The 22,783-nt window shown below is 54.0% G+C and overlaps 1 protein-coding gene across 1 annotated transcript in view; it reads right to left on the bottom strand.

Moving 5' to 3' along the window:
- Window positions 1–3,714: 3,714 nt before the first annotated feature.
- The window catches only part of SLC6A1 (solute carrier family 6 member 1), a 39,710-nt gene continuing 20,641 nt past the window's right edge, over window positions 3,715–22,783 (bottom strand). Inside the window, exons 2-16 of the mRNA XM_069560826.1 lie at window positions 20,290–20,352; window positions 19,252–19,581; window positions 18,493–18,624; window positions 17,828–17,928; window positions 16,982–17,091; window positions 16,422–16,554; window positions 15,301–15,435; window positions 14,748–14,851; window positions 14,311–14,435; window positions 13,332–13,444; window positions 12,833–12,964; window positions 11,250–11,352; window positions 9,403–9,503; window positions 8,393–8,560; window positions 3,715–6,140 (exon numbers count right to left, since the gene is read on the bottom strand). Of these exons, the coding sequence (XP_069416927.1) occupies window positions 6,036–6,140; window positions 8,393–8,560; window positions 9,403–9,503; window positions 11,250–11,352; window positions 12,833–12,964; window positions 13,332–13,444; window positions 14,311–14,435; window positions 14,748–14,851; window positions 15,301–15,435; window positions 16,422–16,554; window positions 16,982–17,091; window positions 17,828–17,928; window positions 18,493–18,624; window positions 19,252–19,489 (1,800 nt within the window). The 5' untranslated portion in view covers window positions 19,490–19,581; window positions 20,290–20,352 and the 3' untranslated portion in view covers window positions 3,715–6,035. The remainder of the gene's footprint in view (window positions 6,141–8,392; window positions 8,561–9,402; window positions 9,504–11,249; window positions 11,353–12,832; window positions 12,965–13,331; window positions 13,445–14,310; window positions 14,436–14,747; window positions 14,852–15,300; window positions 15,436–16,421; window positions 16,555–16,981; window positions 17,092–17,827; window positions 17,929–18,492; window positions 18,625–19,251; window positions 19,582–20,289; window positions 20,353–22,783) is intronic.

Below are 22,783 nucleotides of genomic sequence, written 5' to 3'. Positions count from 1 at the left end.
ACTCCCCAGTGACACAAAGGAAGAATTAGACAAAGCCCCAAATGGGGCTTCAACAGAGATCCGGGGGTGTCTAGTTAGTGAACATGGGCAATACTTCTTTCCCCAAACTGCAGCTCGTCAAGCCACGAAGGAGGGTCAGCAAGGACCTCACTGTGTGAGGGAAACCCCATATAACTGGTTTGCTGTCTGGGTGTGTGCTAAGTCGCTCAGTCGTGTCCAAGTCCTTGTGACCCCATGGGCTGCAGCCTGCCAGGCTCTGTGTATGGGATTTTCCAGGCAAGGATACTGGAGTGGGTTGCCTCCAGTAAGTACATACTTACATGGTAAGTATGTAGCCCCAAATCTAAGAAATCAGCCTCTCCCAAACCCCAAAGAGTAATGGTTCACAGATGGGAGCAGTTTTAGGAGAGAGGGGAAAAGGCGAAAAGGACGAACTTTTCGTCCCACTGGAACGAACCCACTGGTCCTCCAGGGGATCTTCCTGACCCAGAGATGGAACCTAAGTCTCCTGCATTGTGGGCGGATTCTTTACCACTGCTCCACAGGGGCTGAATTGATTAGTTGAGGATGTGGTAACTTTTGGCATGAAAAGTAACAACCTTAACACAAAACCCACCAGAGGCCCACAGATAAGGCCCATTCAGACCTGAGGGACTTATCCTAGGGATAAGTCCATCTAAAATCCTGGCAAACCGGTGGCTGCCAAGTCCAGCTCACCCCTAAGGGAACAGGCCCCACCGGGCGACCCTAACCATCCTTTTGACTGGAAGTCGCAGGGACCCCTCCATGCGTGCCTCGCACTCAAGAGAAGGGAACCCCAAGCCCTCACCTCTGCAGGGACAACCTGGGGCAGGGACCCCTTGACTGTCTGTGGGAACCTCTCTCTTACCTGAAGCTTCTCTTCCGTAAAACCACCATCAAATCATGACCGGGAAGATTCAGCCGCAGCAGGGCCTGGACGCCAGGGCCCTCTCGCCCTGACCCACAGGCCAAGGACCCAGAGACCCGTGTTCGCAGCAAACAGTTGACAGGTGAGCACTATTCTCTTGTTAATATTTGGGCCTTTTGGAACTTTACACTGTCTCATGTTCTTTGTCTCCAAAAGGTTACACAAACGGGGGTGGCTCAGGGATGGGAACAATCAGGGTCTAGGCCTGGGGGCAACCAGATATACATAAAGGCAGCCGGGGAGCAGGCCACCCCTCCAGGGGGCTCTGACGACACCCCACACCCACAAGCAGCAGTCACAGAAGGCGGTCTAGCGCCCCTCGACAGTGAGGGGCAGGATATGGAGCAGGGGTGTGTCACCAGCAAAGCCCGTTGACAACTCCCAGGAAATGAAAGTAGAATCTGGGTAATAAAACCAAGTCTAACCTTTCGTTTTCCTGTGCGTGCAGTCTAGCTTCACTGGCTCAGAGGATGCTGCATGCTCTGTACCGTGTGGCCTCACACCTGGGGCTCTGCACTCTTTAGAACCAAGTTCCTGCTTCAAAATGCCGCGGGGCCAACACTTCAGTTGGCTTTGCCGGCTGTGTGCAGGAGCGAGCCAAGATCACTATAAGGCAACCCCGCCTATGGCCTGTTCTGCACAAATAAGCGTGTGCTCTAGAGCAAGTTCACACCTCTCCATTCTTTGCTGGAAGGAATAAGCTTTCTCCTGCTTCTGAACCAAACTCGTCCTTGTTTTATCAACTTGAACAGCACCAGGCAGGAGAACCCTTTTAGGGAACTCAAGCGAAATGGTCAGGTCGGTACCATTACCTTATAGGTTTGCGGGTACTAATGAGAGAGGTTAGGCATGTGTGCATGCTACATTGCTTCAGTCGTGTCCGACCCCGTGTGGCCCTATGCACTGTAGCCCGCCAGGCTCCTCTGTCCATGGGATTCTCCAGGCAAGAATGCTGGAGTGGGGTGCCATGACCTCCTCCAGGGGATCAAACTCACATCTCTTATGTCTCCTGCATCGGCAGGCAGGTTCTTTACCTCTAGCACCACCTGGGAAGCCCCAGGGGTTTAGCAGCGTTTAGTTATTAATAGCTAGGGTGTATCATGAAATGCTGAGTTTAAAGAATCAGAAACTAAAAGCGAACTCTTTTGAGCACTGGCCTGTGATAAGTTTTGTGCCAGTCCTGGCCGCCCAAAGACCCATGAGACACAGCCACTCCCTTCCAGCCGCAGTGGGAGAGCCTGAGTGAGCAGAAAGGGGCTGACTTCGCTCGGCAGCTCTGACAGCAAGGAGGGACCCCCGAAACACACACACACACACATGCAGTCTGCATGTGTGAGCCTGCTAGCAACCAAGGAGGTGACTTCTGGGCTGAGACTTGAAGGAGGGGCTTTCCAGAAGAAAAGGGACAGTTACGGGGGTAGGAGTGTGAGAGTGAGGGGTGGTCCTGGTACAAACGAAAGCCTGTGTGCATCTCTCCACCCCTCAGCCCTGCAGGAACTCCCATCCCCACAGCCCCATACAGCTCTCGTCAAATGAAGGTGACACGCAGGTCTTCCTCGATTGTTTAAATAGCTTCACTTAGAAGTTGCAAACCTAGTATTTGTGCACAACCTTCCCCCAGACTTCTCAGGTGGTCTTTCTCCACGTGTGCCTGTTTCCTCATCTCCTTCCCACTCGACACACACACAACACACACATGCACATACCACATATGTGTGGGTTATTCTTTTTCCTCGATCATTGGAGAATCAATTGTAGACAAGGTATTCCTTCACTCCTGAGTATTTCAGCATGTTTCCTAAAAGCAAGGATATTCTTGTATGTATCCACAAAGCAAATCAAAATCAGGAAATTCACATTGACACAATATTATCATCTAACCTTATTCAAAGTTTTAGATTATGAAAATTTCACCTAGTGTCCCACTAATGCCCTTTGTAACAAAAGAATAAAAGCTTTTTTCCCTCTGGCCCAGTGTCTAACTGGGGAGGAGGCACTGCGTTCAGTAGTCATGTTTCCTTAATCTGAAAAATTACTCCGTTTTGCCTTTTATGACCTTGACGTTTTTGAAGAGGATAGGCCAGTTGGCTTATAAAACGCCCCTGAATTTGGGTTCTTGGGTTCTTCTATACAGTGTGGCTGGCAGCCAACTTTCTCCATGAGAAAGGCTGAGCGTTAACGTGTATTGGGCCCACTCCTACGTCTTCTCATCAGTGACTATCCTCTAATCTCCCAACTCACCTGGATCCTTACTCCCTTATTTCTCCCACAACTGTAAAAGGCTTGTTCTATAATAAATCCCTTACCCCGTACCACTCGGAGCGTTTCTGCTTCCCACACGAACCCTGATGGACAGACAGACTTGAATGTGAAAACAGACAAAAGCTGGTGAATCTGGGTGATTGTTGAGTCATCTGAAAACTTCTCTGTAGAATTCAAATTTTCAATATGATGTTAAAATTAAATATTTTGAGGAATGAGTCACAAGAGAATGAGTGCTGCTAACTAAGTGTGCCCCTTTTATGCTAGCTTTAGACCTTGATTTACTTGACTGCTTTATAGTTTTACAACAGTGAAACCACCTCCCTTATGTGGCTCAGAAGCATTCCAAGACTCGGGGGGAAGTCCAGCTCCATGTCCCTCGATTTTGAGCCCAAATCTCTCTCTGTTGGGGAAAAATATTTTAATGTTTTTTGTGTGTGTCTATCATTGCCCTGATGAAAGAGGTTATCGTGCCCCCACCCCCAAGAATTGAAGGTCTAACGTTGTATATCATAGAACCTTTATTATTTTTTCCTCTATATTCTTAGAAACGTACATAACGCCCGTGCTCTAGTTATAACACCATTTATAGACATTTAAAATGCATCTTCATTTATAAATATTTTACATTTGGTCCATAGAACAGATCATTTTACTAAATACTGTAATTTTTTTTAAAACAGGCTCTGTATATAGTTTGAATATGTATATATTACATATATTTTTTAATATAGAGATAGATTTACTTGGTGTTCTGAGAATAAACCCTTATTGCAAAAAAAAAAAAAGCATATATGATAATACAATATCTTTCCCTCCCCAGGGCAAATACTAAAAAAAGTTACACATATTCACAGTTCTCACAGTAATTGTACGACACGTAATATTGTGCTATATATGTAGGTTTGGATGGAAATCAGTTAAGGGATTTCTTGCCAAACATCTGACTTAGATTTGCTTACAAACATTATTAAATACACTGCATTTGTCTTTGAAAGACTTGTTCTTAGTTTCAGAATGAAGAACAAAGAGAAAGTTAGAAGTCTTCCTGCCCTTATTTTAAAGGAATTCACGCCAAGGCTGAGGGGGCGGGACCATGAGACACAGAGAAGGGTTCCTTTTGTTCTAAACCCTATAATTTAACGATACATATGCATGTGGATCCTGGATTCACCAGTTGGCATTTGGGATGCCTTAGTGATGAGACTATTTTACAGATGACTTCAGGAAAAGCTTGTGGATTTCCTACACAGTATCAGATGAGACCCTAGGTACCACACGCGAGGATGAATGTACGTATGTGTGCGTTTCTATGCATACACGAACATTTTTTCTACAAGAATGTGCTTAATATTCTGAGGGTAATATCTTATTGCAAGAACTGGTATGCTGGTCACTTCTGGATGAGGATGACAGATTTTAAAAAACCCACAGTCACAGTTATTTACCATAGTTATTAAGGATTAGTTGTAAAACACAGCTCGTGAGTTTAACTAGCTAAGGAGTACAGGGCACAACGTACGACTTGCTACATGGGGACCCACGTTCCCAGCAAAGGAGAAACTGCTGAGTTGCTGGAGCTTGCAAGAAACTCTTCACTGGATCTGCCACCATCGCCACCACCATCACCACCTTGGAGCCCAGTTCTGGAAATGCACACACACCACCTCCCGATGAAGCAGTTTTAATCTCGGAAGCACTTGGGGAGGGGGTCTGGATTAACACCAGCCCCTTGGTTACTGGGCTGGTGGGTTTTAGTGGCAGCGAGGAGATGCCCACTGGGGAATTTCAGAGGAGGGGAGAGGGCAGCAGGCGTGACTGGGGTGGCTGTAAGGGGTGAGACGGTTCAAGAAGGAGACAGTTCAAACCACTCGATCCACTTTGCAGTCAAGCACAGGGCCTCACCTTCACTTCCCATGGACGGTTCTGTCCCCTGCAAAGCAGGCTGGCCTCAGAAAAGGGCTCCTGGTTAGGGAACTTCCCCGGCGGGATCAGAGCCCCTCCACAGCCAATGGTGGTTAAAAAAAATCAATTGTGCTTTGCAGCAGTTTTCCGAGGAGCAGGGGCTTTGTCTGGAAGGACTGCTGCTGGGCCAGGCGCCCTCAGAATGGCCTGGCGAGGAGTGTGGAGTGGGGTGGGTTGGGAGGGGGGTGAGCGGGGACGTAGGCAAACAGTGCAGAGATGCCCGTTCAGTTGGGTGGAAGGGAAACAGGTTACTGGATCGACTGCTTGAGAAAGCAGCTCTGGGAATGCTGACGGACCTGCGGGGGTGGGCGGGGGTGTCAAGCTGCCTCGGGAAGGAGAAAAACAACACGAAAGCGCTGGCTCCCTGCTCTTATTAAAGGTGAGCTCTCCCTGGAAACGCCCATTATACATAAAATACCCTTTCCACGCGCACAGAGCAGCATTCCCGGCAGAACCCAACTCCTGCCAAACCGGAGATAACAGTCATGGGTTTCGGCAGTAAGAGTACAGTCGGAAATTAAAACTAAAAGTCAGGAGCGCACGGTCTCGCCGCCTCTCCCTGGCCGGCGGGGTAGTAAAAAAGAGCTATTACAGCGGCCCGTGTAGCCGATGCTGACGGGGGAGGGGGGAGGCTGGGTTACAAATGTCACCAGCCCGCGAGCATCTACTCCTCCCACGGCGGGAGCCCCCCACCCCCGGGGGTGTGACTGTCCCCACCTCCCTTTCTTTGCCTGGGGATGCTGTCTGGACTCTCCACTCGAGGTAGGTTGAGATAGACGGTATCTTCAGACTTCAAGTGGTGGTCACGTGCAGCCGGGGTGGGGGGTGAGAGCGTGGGTGGGCGAGCCGCCCTGCACCCCTAGATGTAGGCCTCCTTGCTGGCTGAGCCGCTGGCCTGGGACTGCTCCGGACCGTTCTCCGGGCGCACAATGTCTTCACTTGGCTGGATCATAACCTGGATCCGCTGTGGGCGGCAGAGGGATTCGCTAGGATGGCGGGAGGCTGGCTTCTCGTTGGCCCACCCACTTTCCAGGCACCCCCCCCCCCCGCCCCGCCCCGCCCCGCGCGTGCTGGCCTGCAAGGCCGGGGCTCCCAGCCCCCTCCTGCTCCTCTGCTGAGGCTCTTGGGGCCACGCCCACCTCTTTTCACGTGGGTCATTGTAGCAACTCCCCCGCTGCCCACCCCCCAACCCCGTCTACTTCCGTTCTTACCCCTCACCCTTTTCATTCTATTCTTGACACCCCAGCCGGATGGATTAGTGAAAAGAGAAGTCAGATCAGGTCCCTCGGGACCCGACAGTGGCCCCCATTTCACCAAAGTCCTACCCATCCCTTCACTGCAGACCTCACTGTTCTCCTTCACCCCCTCGCTTCCTCCACTCTAGCCAGGCAAGCCTCCTCACACGCACGGAGCAAGGGCCCCTGCTGTCCCCGCTGACTGGTACATCCTTCCTTTCAGTGACACAGCTCGACCTCTGTCTCCTGAGGTCTCGGCTCACTGTTATCTCCCCAGCGAGCCCTTGCCCGCTAAGCCCCCTAAACCCCCTTTCTCCATACTGCTTAGCCCCCTCAAGCATGACTTTATTTAATTGTGGATCTTTCTCGCTGAGAAAGTATCGCCCATGGTGGTGGTGGTTTAGTTCCTAAGTTGTGTCTGACTCTTTGCAACGGCATGGACTTGCAAAGCCAGGCTCCTCCGTCCAGGGGGATTCTCCAGGCAAGAATACTGGAGTGGGTAGCCATGTCCTCCTCCAGGGGATCTTCCCCACCCAGGGATTGGACCATGTCTCCTGCTGAGCCACCAGGGACGCCAGTGAAGATGGGACTTGGGCTCAGGGCTGAGTCCCCGGCACTGACATTGGTGTCTGGCACATAGCAACTGCTCAGTGTGCATCTGCTGATGGGGTGACCCGCTTCCACCTTCTCTGCACGCCCTGCCCCATCCAACCCCATCAGCATATGTCCTCAGACGAGCCTTCCTGTTTCCCACCGTGGGGCCTTTGTACAGGCCGTGATCTCTGCCACTCTGAGACCTGACTACCTTTTGAGACTTAGTAGAGAATCGTGGGGAAAAAAAGCCTTGGACGTGGACTTGGAAGAAAAGGCCACAAGGGCCCTAATCTGCTAATACCTGACTGCAAGGGGTGGAGAAGAGGCTTCCTGCCACGTCTTCCCTGTGCTGCAGAACTGCAGCCTCTCTTGCTGGCTCTGAGTGGGTCTTGGTGGGAAGTCAGGCTAAGAAGTGCGGATCCAGGTCCTCCCCAGCTGTGGCCCTGCATCCGTCCTCAGTGAATCCCCCAGCCCACACTTACTCCGTCAATGTCTCAGCCCCTGGACCTCCAGCACAGCCTTGTTCACTCAAGGATTCAATATAATTTAACAAAGAGCTGCAATGGACCCAGCATGTGCTAGGGGGCCCCCGCTGGGGATAGCATGCCTTTCATGAGTTAAGCTCTTAGCACATCTGATTCCACCCTTCACCTGCTCCTCAACGGCTCCGCACAACCCTCAGGATAAAGTCCCAAGTTCTTGTCCTGGTTTTCCAAGCCCTTCATGATCTGGGCCAACCTTCTTACATTCCCAGCCTCATCTCTCATCACCTCCCTGCATGCTGCCTCCCCACTCTGCCTGCCAGCCTCACTGATCAGTTTATACCCCTGGGCCTTTGCACATGCTTCCTACCCTCTGCCAGGGACATTCTCTCTGCTTCTAGTGTTTATCTATCTATTCTTTTCAGATTTGTTCTTATAGGTTATTACAGACTATTGAGCAGTGTGCCCTGTGCTCTCCAGCAGGTCCTTCTTGCCTGCTTTATGTATATCACTGTATGTATGCTAACCCCAGCTTCCTAATGTATTCCTCCCTTATCTCCTTTCCCTTTGGTAACTGTAAGTTTGTTTTCTACGTCTGTAGATCCGTTTCTGTTTTGTAAAGAAGCTCGTTTGTATCTTTCCTTCCTGCTTCTACTTTTAAGTGTGGTTTGTCCTTAGGTCTTTTCTTTGTTGTCCCCTCTTTCAGAAGGCCTCTCCAATCCTCCTCAATGCGGGCAGGGCTAACCCGCCTCCCTGGTTCACCCCAGTCGTGACCTCTGACACTCTACTGTCATTGGCTATCGACCTGTCTTCTCCCCAGCTAGACTGCGCTCACAAGGGCAGGGGTGGTGCTCAGCACAGAAGAGAAGGGGCCCAGCGACAGGAAGGGCAAGGAACGGGCTTACCTGCTTCAGGGAGCCCTTTAAGGTGAGGAACATGTAGGCCATGTATCCGGGGATGAGAACCATGGAAGACAGAGCCATGAGCCAGCCCACGCCCTGGCCCCACTTGGGGAAGACGTAGCTCCCCATGGTGAGAGGGGTCATCTGCACGGCGCTGAAAATGAACACGCCCTGGGGCGGGGGCGAGAGGGAGGGGCCGGCGGTCACCCAGACTGGACTGCCAAGGCCCTTCCTCAGGCCCTGTAGATGGCAGGGCCACTGCGCCCCACCCTGCCCTGGAGCTGACAAGGGCCCAGCATCTTGGGAATCCCGCATCCAGGGCCACTGCTAGGATATAAGGTAACTTTGTGTAGAACAGAAGAAGCCACCATCTCTGAGAGGACCAATAATAAAAGGTGCCTTCTCTGTGACAGCCAATAGAAAAGGGCCTCCCTGCTGGGAGAGCCAATAAGAAAAAGGTGCCCTCTCTGGAAGAACCAATAGAAAAAGGCGGTTCCTCCGGGAGGACCAATTGCAAAAGGCATCCCTTCGTCCAGGTAACTAGAACAGGGGTGGGAGGTCGCCCCAGCCTGCCGTTGGCTGGGTGCCCTTGTGCCGCACACAATATATACAGTGGCCCAGGCCCACTGCAAAGACCTGGGTGGTCCCTCCCAGGCCGGTTCCTGCCTTAGTTCCCCCTTGCAGGAGGGAATGAGGGACGCTGAGAATGCGGGGCCTCCCCACGTGGATGGTTTGGCTTCAGAATCAGGCCAACACGGTTTGAGGACAGCACCTGCCCACTGGGTGAGGCTGGCTGGTGAGCCCCAGCCCCCCACAGCAGTGAAGTGAGGCAAAGACAGCTACTGTGCTGAGGTTTGTGAAGACTCCAGGGAACAGAGGAAATGCTCAGCACAGATGGGAGAGAGCAGTATTCCTAGGGAATAGAGGTCTGGGGCTCTTCCACCTGCCTTTGGCTCCGGAAGTTTCTCTCTGGCCCTGAGTCACCCCAGGGTCCGGTCTCGCCCTGCCCTTACCGCCACAATGATGGGGGTGAAGAAGGACCAACAGAGCTTCCACCAGATGCAGGGCCTGGAGCCGACCATCTCTTGGATGTTGTCATAGAACCGGTTGACGCCTGTGACAGTTGGGACGAGAGCAGGAGGGATGAGAGAGCAGTGGGCTCGAGGCCCCGACCTGCTGCTTCCTCACACCGCAGCCACGGCCAAGTCACCTAACCTCTCTGAGCCTCAGTTTCCTCGTCGGTAACACAGGGCGAATGCTCCAGGGTAGGGAGTCCTCGTTAGCTAAGTGCTCAATAACCAAAGCCCCCCCACCCCCACCCCCACCACCCCCAGCAAGTGGGGCAGTCACCTGAAGGTGAGACCATCTACCACCAAGAGGATGTACCTACAGGAAGCAGCCCCACCAGCCTCAGGTCCCCCCACTCAACATCTCTCCCAGCAAGGCCTTTGAAGCTTTGCTGGGCAAAGGTTTTCCCTGCTGATCTATTGCATGAGCGGCTGCAGATAAGACTGCATGGAAGAACTCCCAGTCGTGCAGAAAGAAGCCGCAGAGGTCCTGAAGTTCACGAGAGTTCACACTGGGCGCTGCTCAGACTAAAAGCAAGGTCATTGAGAATGAGGACCTGGGAGGGTCAGACCAGGTGGAGAGCAAGAAGGGAGAATGATGAGGAGGGTGAGGGGGCAGGGCTACAGGGACCCCAAGGGACCCTGGAGAACACTTCTTCCAAAACCACCAGCTTGCTGTGAAAACCAAAGTGCCCAAAAGGACAGCTTTTTCACTATCAGGCAGTTGAGTCCAGAAACTCAGGCCACAGAATCAACAAACACAAATCACCATGTCCTGCATTCTTTGTTCTATGATTGTTGCCGTTGTTCAGTCACTAAGTCACGTCTGACTCTTTGCATCCCCATAGATTGTAGCACACCAGGATCCTCTGTCCTTCACTATCTCCCGGAGTTTGCTCAAATTGACATCCATTGAGTCGGTGATGCCAACCATCTAATACTCTTCTAATACCCTCTTCTCCTCCTGCCCTCGATCTTTCCCAACATCAAGGTCTTTTCCAATGAGTAGTTGGCTCTTCGTATCAGGTGGCCAAGGTATTGGGGCTTCAACTTCAGTGTCAGTCCTTTCAATGAATACTCAGGGTTGATTTCCTTTAGGACTGACTGGTTTGATCTCTTTGCAGTCCAAGGGACTCTCAAGGGTCTTCTCTGGTACTGCAGCTTGAAAAGCAACTTGAAAGGTGCTCAGCCTTCTTTATGGTCTAGCTCTCTTAACCGTACATGACTACTGTTCTAAAACACTGCATGCTTTTACTTATAGTTTAGCTTTTAAAAAATATTTAACTTTAGAACTTTTTTTTGTAGTTTTGCTTTTCTTTTTCTAGATACAATTTGAAATAATCTTTGATCCCCAAATTTATGAAGAAATGTTGGCTCCCACTTTAAAGGAGTTTAACTCAAGAGTTCAGTTCAGTTCAGTTCAGTTCAGTCGCTCAGTCAAGTCCAACTCTCCCAGAGTTTACCCAAACTCATGTCCATCGAGTTGGTGATGCCATCCAACTAGCTCATCCTCTGTTGTCCCCTTCTCCTTCTGCCTTCAATCTTTCCCAGCATCAGGGTCTTTTCCAATGAGTCAGCTCTTTGCATCAGGTTGCCAAACTATTGGAGTTTCAGCTAGGGTATCTTCTAAACATGGGACGTCCTATGCTAACTTCATTGAATTGCTGTGAGGACCAAATAAATTAATGCATGGAAAAGGCCTGGTGTTGAAACTGTATTTGCAGAATGATGAGTGGAGGAAGGATGACTGGATGGATGAAGGAATGAATGGCGGAGGAGGGGCTGGTGCTCACCGTAAAACCAGGAAATGGAGACACATTCAAAGAACACGAGGAACAGCAGGCTCATGCCGCTGGCCGAGTAGTAATCGAAGAGTTTGAAGACATAAATGCCCCCCTGCAAGAGGAGAAGAGGGCAGAATGGGTCCACTTACCCTGGGGTCCAGTGCATTCAATTCAGCGTCAACACAGGCTTTGCAGGTTGGGGTTAGGCTACCCTGCAGCAAGAAGGCCTGACAGTAGATTAGAGGAAGGGCAGGGGGCCTTGCAGCCCTGCAAGGATGTGAGCGTGGATTCTGGGGACCAGGAATAAAGTGTCTGAGTGGCGGATGCAAACACCCCATTTCTGGGAAGGCTGGAGGGCAGAAAGGGGAGCTAGTCACCCGAGCTGCATGTTCGCAATGTCCAATGAGCCATGTCTCCCCCCATAAGCTCTTCCATAACTTAAATAAGACCGTAATGTAACACATAAAAAGACAGATAAAATAAAATCCAAAACGTATTTGGAACGTCCTGCCCAATCCGGCTCTGCACCCACGACCTACCCCCTGACTCCGTCACCTCCACACTGGCCTTCCTCCTGTCCCCCACACTCGCCGAGTCCATTCCCACCCCGGAGCCTCTGCACCTGCTGTGGAGGTCTCTCCCCTGGCAAGGCCTCTCCCCTGGCTGGCTCTCCCGCACCAGTGAGTTTCCGCTCCGCCCTCACCCCCTGACTACTCCGTCCCGGGCGGCGGCCCTCCCGCCCTGCTGCTCATTCTCCGTCCACTCTCCCGTCTCATTCTGCCACGTTAACTGCAGAATCTGCAGGGTCACGCCAGACCCACAGCAGCTGGTGAGCAACGATGAAGAATGGAGTAGCAGAGCAAGAATAAACCTGGGGCCGAACGGCATCTGGATCCAGGGATGGCTTTTGCGGCTCATAAATCAGACCCACAGGGCTGAGCTCACAGCTTCAGGCTCATTTGTATTTATCATGTAATTCCTCAGTTGTGTGTCTCTCTTCCAACTAGACTGGAAGCTCTTTCTTTAAAAAAAACAATTTTATTTATGTGTTTGGCTGTGCTAGGTCTCAGTTTAACTGAGGCACGTGGGGCCCTCAGTTGTCGCACTCAGGATCTAGTTCCCTGACCAGGGATGGAACCCCGGGCCCCCTGCACTGGGAGCCCAGAGTCCTAGCCAGCGGACCACCAGGGAAGTGCCTTGGAAGCCTCTGAATGCAGAGAGGCCTGCTCACTCTCCGGATAGAAACAGGAAGGTGGAAATGAAAGGAAAGGAGAGCATCAGCCTCCAAGGCCCAGCTGCAACCTGACTCCCTGGGTTAACTCTGTGAGTCTTTCAGGCTCAACCCCGCATTTCCTCCTCCAGGAAGCAGTTGCTGGGGCCCCACGTCAGGTTGGGGAGGCTGTGTTCTCATTTCCCCCTCAGCGTCTGCATCTCCCACCAGCCTGGGAGCCCCTTGAAGGCAGGAACCCTGTCTGAGTCATGGCTTGGGGCCTGGCACAGAGACGATGCTCAGCAGACACATGAGAGGGGGCACAGCAGGCCTGCTGGGGGCCCCAGGTAGCAGCAGCGGCAGAGACGTGCCAGGCGCCCACCTGGGTGATGTTGGACAGGCCGATCAGGTAGGAGACGAGGCAGACGGCGGCGATGAACAGCTCCCGGCGGTTGCGGAGCAGCCTGGGGTACTCATCCACCAGTGCGGTGATGAAGCCCTCCACTGTGCAGAACTGCGGGGGGGCGGAGGTCAGCCACCTGGGCAGCTCCAGCCCCCACCCCCCAACCCCAACCCCAACCCAAGCCTGACCCTTGGGCCCGGCAGGGCCAGGAGAGCCTGCAATCCAGGCCTGACTCTCCCGCCACCTCCCTCCGTGACCTCAGAAGAGGGCCTTCCCTCTGGGCATCAGTTTCCCCATCTGGAAACTGGGCAAGGTGGCTGACCTGCCCCTAACATCTCACATGCCGGAATATTCTAGGGGGTCTGAAACTCGTGGCCATGTTCCCAGGGACCTAAGACAGTGGGCTGCTCTCCTGGCTGGTTCCTGGACCCGGGAGGCTGGCAGGGGCTCCTCGAGGTGCCAGGGATGGCGTCCTCACCTGGCTATCAATGCCCAGCATGAGCAGCATGGAGAAGAAGAGGATGGCCCAGAGCGGGGAGATGGGCAACTGGGTGACGGCCTCCGGGTACGCCAGGAACGCCAGGCCGGGGCCTGTGCAGGGAGAGGCAGAGGAGGAGAAAACACGAGGCCCTGAGCGCCCGCGGCCGCCCCAGCACACTTGCCGCCTAAGCTCCAGCTCACCTCACGTTCAGAGTCATCTTTTCAGAGAGTGTTGTCAGCCTCCCTTTCCAGACAAAGAAACAGTGTGGGAAGGGGCTGGGAGGGAGGCAGGGGGTTACCGGGTAGGGTTCGGAGGCAAGGGGACCAGTGAGATGAGATGAGCGAGGGCAGGGGCCTGGCCAGCGGTGTGGGGACTTCCAGGTGCAGAGAGGGGGCCAGCTGCGGAGACACTCAGGAGGCAGAGTGGGCAGCTCCTGGTTTTGGCTGGTTTGTGAGGGAAGATGAGGGAAGCACCAGGATGCTGCTGGGGTCTGGCCTGGGCACTGGACACTAGAACCCTTTGCTGTGATGGGAACACAGGGTATAAGGCTCAAGGAGTTTAGAGGAGTTTGTGTCTGAGTGTCTGGCGGTGGGAAAGGGTGGGGCAACTATTCAGGAGATCAGGGAAAACCTTGGAACAAGGAGATTGTAACCTCCCTGGGGTCTGGGTCTGGAAAGGGGGCAGTTAGGAAGCTCCCTCCATGGGCAGGGGAGATGAGGACCTCAGTGAATACTGCTCTTTCCACACGACCTGCCCAGCTCTCCACAAAGGGAATGGACAAGTCACAGTGCCTCTCTGAGCCTCTGCTGTGTGCCCAGGGGGTTCCTGTCCTTGCCCTGCAGCAAGGAGGGCGGCGGGGTAGGGACACTTGATGCCAGCGAGCCCAGGGGGGCGGCCGTGGTGGTGACGGCGAGGAAGACGGCAAAGCCTGTGCAGTTATTCCCTCCCCGCAACCCTCGCTGGTGCAGGTGCTGACCTGAGGCCGCCACGTCAGCAATGGACCTCTTGGTGACGTGGGCCATGAAGCCCACGATGGAGAAGATCACGAATCCCGCGAACATGCTGGTACAGGAGTTGATGCAGCAAACGATGATGGAGTCCCTGCAGAGAGGGAGGGGCGGGGTCAGGAAGGCTGGGGCCGGCGGAGGGGGACCCAGTGGGCAGTGGTTGTGGAGTGACCTGGGGGACGAGGGTAGCTGGGAACAGAGCTACTGGTGTGCCCGCCCCTAACCTCCAGGGCAGGGACAGAACTAGCAGGAGGGGCCAGAAGGTGCTGGCTCAGAGATGGGTGGAGGGCCAGGGGAGGGGCGTGGCCGTGGAGGGGGTGAGGCCGGGGAGTAGAGGGCGTGGCCACGGGTGGGCGTGGCGTGGAGGGCGTGGGCGTGGCGTGGAGGGCGTGGCCGTGGGGTTCACCTGTAGACGTTGTTGTGGAAAGAGTTGTAGCTCCCGAGAGCTATCAGGGATCCCAGGCCCAGTCCGTAGGAGAAGAAGATCTGGGTGGCTGCATCCAGCCACACCTGCAGGCAGAATGATTTAAAAAATAGTCAAAATTAGAACCACAGCCAGAGCACCCCAAGACCTTTTATACTAATCACCTCTACCCGGCAGCACCCGAGTTTACAAAAGACAGTCGGAGACATGCGATGTTGCTGTTCAGCCGCTAAGTCACGTCCGACTCTTTGCGACCCCGCGGACTATAGCACGCCAGGCTCCTCTGTCCTCCACTATCCCCCAGAGTTGGCTCAAATTCACGTCCACTGAGTCGGTGATGCTATCTAACCATCTCAGCTGCTGCCGCCCCCTTCTCCTGTCGCCATCAGTCTTTCCCAGCATCAGGGTCTTTTCCTGGAGACGTGCGATAACTTACCCTAAAGCTGGTATGGGGACTCAGGACTCAGGTGTGTGCTCTTAACTCAGAGCAGGCCCTCCAGGAAGGCCAGGAGGTGAGGCCAGGAGAGTCGCTCACCTCGGAGTCCGACAGCTTGCGGAAGTTGGGCGTGATGTAAAAGAGGATGCCTTCCTTGGCTCCGGGCAGCGTCACTCCACGGAAGAACAGGATGATCAGCATGATGTAGGGATAGGTGGCGGAGAAGTAGACCACCTGGGAAGAAAGGGGGTGAAGGGTCACACCCCTCCAGCACACCGACTCTCCCCCTCCCCACTTTACCTACATCCATACCTGCTGTGGCTCTGGGCTTGGTTCCAGTTCATCTTCCTCCAGGAAGCCTTCCTGGATTCCTAACCTGCTCTGAATGGCCACCTTTCTGAAGCCCCTCCTTGGTATCCGAATCAAACAGGTCGGCACCCATGTCTTCCCTTTCCCTACCCCTCCAGTTTTTAAATTTTCATTTGAAGTATTCAAATAATACATGTTTGATGAGGAAATTTTAAAATTACACATGAACACACACACACAATTAAAGTTCCTTTCAACAGTCCATAGAATACAAGTTACATGAGGGACAGGACGTGTGTTCACATCTCTGCTTTACGACTGCCTAGAATGTCCATGGTGTCTAGCAGACACTCAGTAAGTGCCCAACAAATACATAAGCGCATCGATGTTAATATTTTAATGTTTTCTTTTGAGGCTTCGCATATATGATTCCATTTTCCTACAAATGAGGCTCAATTCTATGCCTGCCTTTTCAATTGACATGTTTAAAGTTAAAAAACACACAGTACAAACCACTTTGTTTCTTGTGCTGTTTACTGAATGCTTTTCGATTGTCTCCTAAGACTGTGATTTCTAATTATACAAAACAGTCCCTCAGGAGGTCCCATCAGCCGATGGTCCAGGAGCCACATCTACCCTCTGTTTTGCGATGGCTCTGCCCAGCTCAGGGGAATCGCACTGTGCTAAGAGCATGACACGCACTGTCTCCTTGAATCCTGACAACTTCCCAGAAGGTAGGTAATGTTGTTACTCCCCTTCTACAGGAGAGGAAACCGAGGCAGCACAGAGCCACGAAGGGACCTGCTTAACTCAGAGCTGGGTGAGGTTCCCTGGAGCTGACTCGTCACCCAATGCAGAGAGTCCCTCTGAAAACCCATCTCCCGCAGGGCCCCACTGTGCAGACCCCTTACCTTTCCAGTCCAGCCAACACCCTTCCAGATGCAGAAATACACCAGGATCCAGGCAATGGCCAGGGTGATGGCCAGGGGCCAGCGGATCTGACCTGGCTTATCCAGCCCGTCTGTCATCTGATGCATGTTGCGCCTGGTGGAACACAGGAGGGAAGACAAAGTCACGTGGGGCTGGCAGGGGCTGGAGTGACCTGGGGGTGCCCAGGGCGTGGACACGGGTGATAGCTTTCTCTGTGATGCTGCTGACAACTCTGATCACCGGGCTCCACGAGCTGGGCAGAGACTGCATGCCAGTTAAACTAATGGGGACAAAGTGCTGTGTGCTCAAGGGTCCTGCCAGCAGCTTCATTCAGCCAGCAGGATGGCTCACCTGGGTGTCTGCAGTGGCTTTCCAGCAAGACCCCATCCCCTCTTCTGCTCTGTCCCCACTCCAGCCCCGGGGAGCCTTCTAATGTCTGATCATGTCACCTTCCTGCTTGCAGCGAATAGCTCGGTTGTTCTCAGTGTTGTTTTTCCTGAGTGACACCCCCCACAACCTTGTGGACAGCCCCCGCACTCACTCCCAGAACTCCACCACGGCGCTGGTCATGTTGGTGGTGTTGATGGCACTGTAGTTGGAGAAGCAGCGGTCTGTGTTCCAGGAGTTGCCACACTGCTTCCACGGCAGCGTCTGCAAAGACACAGCCGCACAGGCAAGCCCCATGAGCCCCAGGAGCTGACAGCAGCGGCCCCAGGACATCCCGCGCACCACCATGGTCCCCGAGCCTCCTCACACCAGCACGCCACCTCCCCTTCCCAAAAGCTGCCGGGCGCTGGTCATGCTGTGCACCCCAATTTAGAGATCAGAGGGGCAGCAACCTGCTCAAGATCACACAGCTCCTCAGCGTCAGAGCTTTACACTTTTGAAAACCAGCTCTCCAAGCTAACCCATGAGGTCTTCCATGTCCCCCCTGGGGCCACCTCCCAGCCACGTGACCCTGGGTAAGTGACCTCGCCCATCTGAGGCCTGCACATGGAAGTTAACAGCAAACACTTACAATGCTTGTTCTTTGCTGGGTACAGTTCTAAATACTTTACACGTATGTGTTCCTTAAGCCTCGTACAACCATATGAGGCAGATTTTACTTTAAGGCCCATTTTGTAAACAAGGGCACTGTGGCTCAGAGAGGTTCAGTCTCTTTCCTGAAGCTGCACAGCTGGTATACACTAGGGGTCAGGATTTGAACCCAGGCTGTCCGGGCCCCTCTAAGATGGGCTACCGATGCTATGACTTTTGGAGAGACAAGCGCAGCTGGAGACAAACCATGCCCCAGAGGAATGGCCCCGTTGGCAGAATGGCGGTAAGGGATGGGGGGCCGGGCTGGGTGTGGTTTCCTCGGGGTGGGGGCAGGCCAAGGGGCACTGACCGTGGTAAAGGAGTTGTACAGGTAGTAGATGGCCCAGGAGATGATGACGATGTAGTAGACGTTCAGCCAGAAGGACAGCACCGCCGCGGCCAGGCCCACACCTGGGAGCAGACGCGCCAGCGCCACACTCAGTGAGGCGCGGACAGGAACCGTCCCGGCTCCTGCCGCTGCTGTCCCTTCCTCGCGGACAGGAACCGTCCCGGCTCCTGCCGCTGCCGTCCCTTCCTCGACATCTCCAATCGCACGAGACCCCGGAGCAAGGCGGGGACCCGGCTGAGGTCACACCCACGTGGCGGGTGAGGGAGCCGGGACTTGCCGCTGGGGCCCAGCCCAGGCTGGAGGCAGGTGAGGGGAGAGGGGCCGAGGTCAGCCAGGCAAGCACGACCCTCCACGCGTCCACCCGAGTGTCCGTCAGGCACCGAGCGAGGAAGCAAACAAAGTCATACCCAGCCCCTGCGGGGGCAACGAGCTCGTAGGACAGGGCGGGCGGACGTGGGCTGGGGCCGCTGGCTTGGGGCTTCCCCTGACCATCATCACCGGCGGTCACCTGCCTCCAGCAAAGGCTCCTCTCATCCAGATGTGACCCGACAGCTCCCTCTGTCTGGGGCCCGGACGTGGGGAACAGGAACATGACCACACCCCACAGCCCTACTGTGCCCACTTACCCTTGAACATGGGGGCCAGCTTCCACACCCCCAGACCCCCAATGGACGTGTACTGGCCCAGGGAGCACTCCAACAGGAAGAGGGGGACCCCCGCGAAGATGAGCGTCAGGAAGTAGGGGATCAGGAAGGCCCCTGTGAGGTTGAGAAGAGAGGTGCTCATGGCCTCAGAGCTTCAAGAAACCCGGTTGGTCAGAGGGAGCATCATGGAGTTGGGGGTGCTGGTGTCCTGGGGTCCCTGCCACGACTGCCTTATATTCGGCCACCAAAGCAGCTCCCAAAGGCAGAGTAAGGCCTGAGGACATCCTGTGCTCAGAACCAAGGCCCTGCACTTTGCAGGTGATCTAGAGGTGAACTCTTTGGTATCATTGACAGAGGACTACTGCCCTTTGGAATTCTTAGGAAAAAGATAAGAAACGGGAAGTGGGGCCTGGCACTTCCTTTGGAGTCTTGGTTGTTTGGTCACTCAGTTGTGTCCAGCTCTTTGTGACCCCATGGACTGTAGCCCCCCCGCCCCCAGGCTCCTCTGTCCATGGGATTCTCCAGGCAAGAATGCTGGAGTGGGGTGCCATTTCCTCCTCCAGGGGATCTTCCCAACCCCGGGGTCGAATCTGTGTCTGCTGCATCGGCAGGTGGATTCTTTACCACTAGCGCCACCCGGGAAGCCCTCGGAGTCTTTAGGGGACCCATTTCCCCCAGCTCACCCCCTAAAACGCCTCCTCGGGGTTTCCCCCCCCAGGAGGTTGCCAGGCCAGCACCTACCACCACCATTTTTCCCGCAGAGATATGGGAACCTCCAGACATTGCCCAGGCCGATGGCGTAGCCCACGCAGGACATGAGGAAGTCGAAGCGGCCCTTCCACGTGTCCCGGTCCGGAAGGTCTGCCGCCTTTTTCTGCACCTTGACCACCAGGGTTTTGGGCTTGTCATTGGCCACGGGGACCTCGCTGACCTCCGTGGAGATCTGCCCGTCGGCCAGCTTGCTGCCGTTGGTCGCCATGTCTCGGAGTTTGGACGCAGGGGTCCTGGCAGACGGACGTGCAATGTCAGCCCCGGTCCACGCAGACAGCAGTTTTGCAGCTCAAGGTCACCCTAGGAGAGCAGACAGTTGGAGCGATAGGCACTGAAGGTATCAAGATCCTAGAGCGTCCCCAATATAACAGGAGGAAATAACACACAAGCCAGGGGCTATAGAGGGCTCTCCCCTCTTCCTTCCACCAGCTCCTGCTCCAGGAGGAAGGTGCCTTTTGTTCCCAAGGTCAGCGAGTGAGGGTATGGCCTGATGTCTCCCGGGCCCGCAGCAATGCTGGCCATCTGCAGCACGTGCCCTCTGCCATGTATGTGCTCTGCTCAGAGAATACTGTCCATGCTACGTTGCCTCAGGTGTGTCCCGCTCTTTGTGACCCCCGTGGACTGTAGCCCACCAGGCTCCTCTGTCCATGAGGATTCTCCAGGCAAGAATACTGGAGTGGCTTGCCATTTGCTTCTCCAGGGGATCCTCCCGACCCAGGGATCGAACCTGCATCTCTCACGTCTCCTACATCAGCAGGTGGGTTCTTTACCACTAGCACCACCTGTGAAGCCAGCTCGGAGAGTAGCCCAAGGCAACCAAAATTCCAAACTACCCTTGATTGCTCTGGCCTCAGTTTCCCCACCTATAAAATGGGTGGGGGTAATCTTCTCTGGCTTATAGAATTATAGCTAAAAGGAACTTTTAATGGCTATGAAGGTGCTTTTCACCCAGATGGTTCAGGAAGGAGCTCCGCTGATGACTGCTTGCACTCTGGCTGTTGACGTTACCTGATGGTTTTCTGCGCGGGGTCAGCTCCGCAGCAGTTCCCCCTGCAATCGCGGGGTGGGAGCCTGCAAAGGGGATAGACAGGGTGGTGAGCTGGCAGACAGGCTGCGGGCAGCCCTGGGTCCAGGCGGCGGGGGTGCAGGCAGCCTGCCAGCATCTGAGCTGTGGACGGGCACCAGGGAGCCACCCAGCTGGGTGACCGCAGTGGGTCCATGCGACCAGGTGCTGGTCCCCTGGGTGCTGGGAACATGCAGGAGCGGGCTTGCTGCCGCTGGGACCACGGCAGGGGGTGGGCACAAAGGCGAGGCGAGGAAGACGTTCCATAATTTTATCACAAGGAAAAGAGAAACCCACAGAGGGCCCCCAGCTCCTCAGGGTCCCTCGGGGAACTAAACGAAGTGGCTATTTTTCTGTGTCCTCCGTCCACATGTGTAGAGATGTCATCACAGGTCACATTAAAAGCGTGCCAGAGCGAGAAGTAGGTTTCAAGACAGTGTGTTTAGTGTGACCCTATGTTTGCCAACCCCCCAAGCTGTTCATTAAAGAAAAAACTAAAATATCAGAAGGATAGAGCCTAAGATATTCGCATTGTGTAGTTTCTGAGCTCTGGTTTCTTCTTCGTGCCTTCCTGGGTTTCTATAATGTTCCACGTTTGAAAAAATAAAACACCAGAATAAACTTATGGAACCCTCAGAGCAGGAGCACACGGGCGCTGGTCAGTGGGCTCCCAGGTGCAGGAGCAGGGCCAAAGCAACGTGCCGTGTGGGCCTGGCCCATCCCAGCGGCCCCCCCTCAGCTCGGCCCCACCCACGAGGGCCCCCCCCACACCCTCACATGCGGCCCCCAGTTACCAAACACCAGTGTCTCTTCCCAGAGTTCACGGAGCGCCAGACCACCTTCCAGGAAGCCACACTTGACCACCAGCCCTGCTTCTCGTTCTCAAGGCCAGTTTCCGGTGCCTAAGACCCCGGCCTGAGCAGAGCAAGGTTGCAGGGAGCTTTAGTCTCAGGCCGGGGTGACTGCCCCCTAAACATCAGGACTTGCCAGAGGCAGCTGATTCTGGGGTCTACCAGCAAGTCCAGGGGACAGAGAAGCCTTAGGCAAGTGGGGAGAGGCTGGAGCCGACCCTCTTTGGGGGAGGAAGCATGGACCATTAACTGTTAAAAGACAACGATGCCCTTAACTGTCTGCACAATTTGACCTTGTGGGTACCAGCCTCCATATTTGTTCAAAAACGATCCAACCACTTTGCACCAGGGCTAGTCACCTGATCCTACCAGTCAATCAAGGCTCCCTCCCTGGCAATTGGAGGAAGAAGGCAGTCTCCCCCTCCACTTGGGAACTCTGAGGCAGCTATCTTTGCCCACCTTGTCTTCGGAGCAGCAGAGAGAGATGGTTTGCTGAGCTGGGAGGAAATCAGAAATCAAAAGACGAATCAAGTCTTCAAGGCATTCTATTCTGCAGTTCCAGGCATCCTTAAAATGGGCTACATTCCTGCTCTTAGAGTTTATAAGCCCCATGGTTGTAATGGGGCTTCCCTGGTGGCTCAGATGGTAAAGAATCTGCCTGTAATACAGGAGACCCGGGTTCAATCCCTGGGTTGAGAAGAAGGGAATGGCAACCCACCGCAGTATTCTTGCCTGGAGAATCCCATGGACGGAAGAGTCTGGTGGGCTGTAGTCCATGGGGGTGGCAGAGAGTCAGACAGGAGGCTGAGCAACTAATACTTTCATGGTTGTAAAATAAATCCCCCGCTTCTGCTTACCTTGGCTCCTGGGTTCCTGCTCTAATCCTGAAATTTCTGCACACACCCTCTGTGTTCCATGGGAACACCAGCTTCAGGTCTCCACTCTGGGTTTACTTGTTGGTTATCAGAGACTCAATTCCAACCAACTCCAAAATCTACCAGGCTTTGGAAACTGATGCACGCACGGGGCCACAGGATCGTCTGACTCCATCTGGGGAGACAGACGGACAGACGGCAGGACGTGTTGAACAGAGTGGGTGGGTGTGTACATGCTTTGAGAGAACCATTCAGGGCTGGGGGAGGCATGCTCTGGTTCACCAGGAGGTTTAGTCCGTCATCGTCTTCTCCATGAGTATATTGAAGACCTCATGCCAAGCCTGGAAGGATCAAAGATAGCAGCTGCTCCAAAGACCTGCTCTGGAAGATGTCCATGAACTTCCAGAACTGGGGAGAGTACTGAGATTCAGCCCAATGTCTGTAACTTCCCCGTGAGAAGCCATATCACCAAATGTGCAGTCTTCCGGGATCAAGCGCGTAATAAAGCCAGGAATTAATACAACTGATGCTCTTTTCTTCTTTTTTTGCAGAGTCACACTGAGAAGGCCCTCCTTGCAAGGACCAGCCTGAGGCTAACTCAGACAGACTGTAGGGATCCCTCTAACACTTACCTTGGGCAAACTCTGTCACCTCTTTGGTCCTCTTTGGTAAAACGAGGGGAAAATACTTCTCTCCCAGGGTTGTGGGGAAGA

The sequence above is a fragment of the Ovis canadensis genome, chromosome 19 (genome assembly GCF_042477335.2).
Source record: "Ovis canadensis isolate MfBH-ARS-UI-01 breed Bighorn chromosome 19, ARS-UI_OviCan_v2, whole genome shotgun sequence".
NCBI classification, from domain to species: Eukaryota; Metazoa; Chordata; class Mammalia; order Artiodactyla; family Bovidae; genus Ovis; species Ovis canadensis.
Note: the sequence above shows the minus strand (reverse complement) of the source record. Positions and strands in the feature narration are given on the sequence as shown.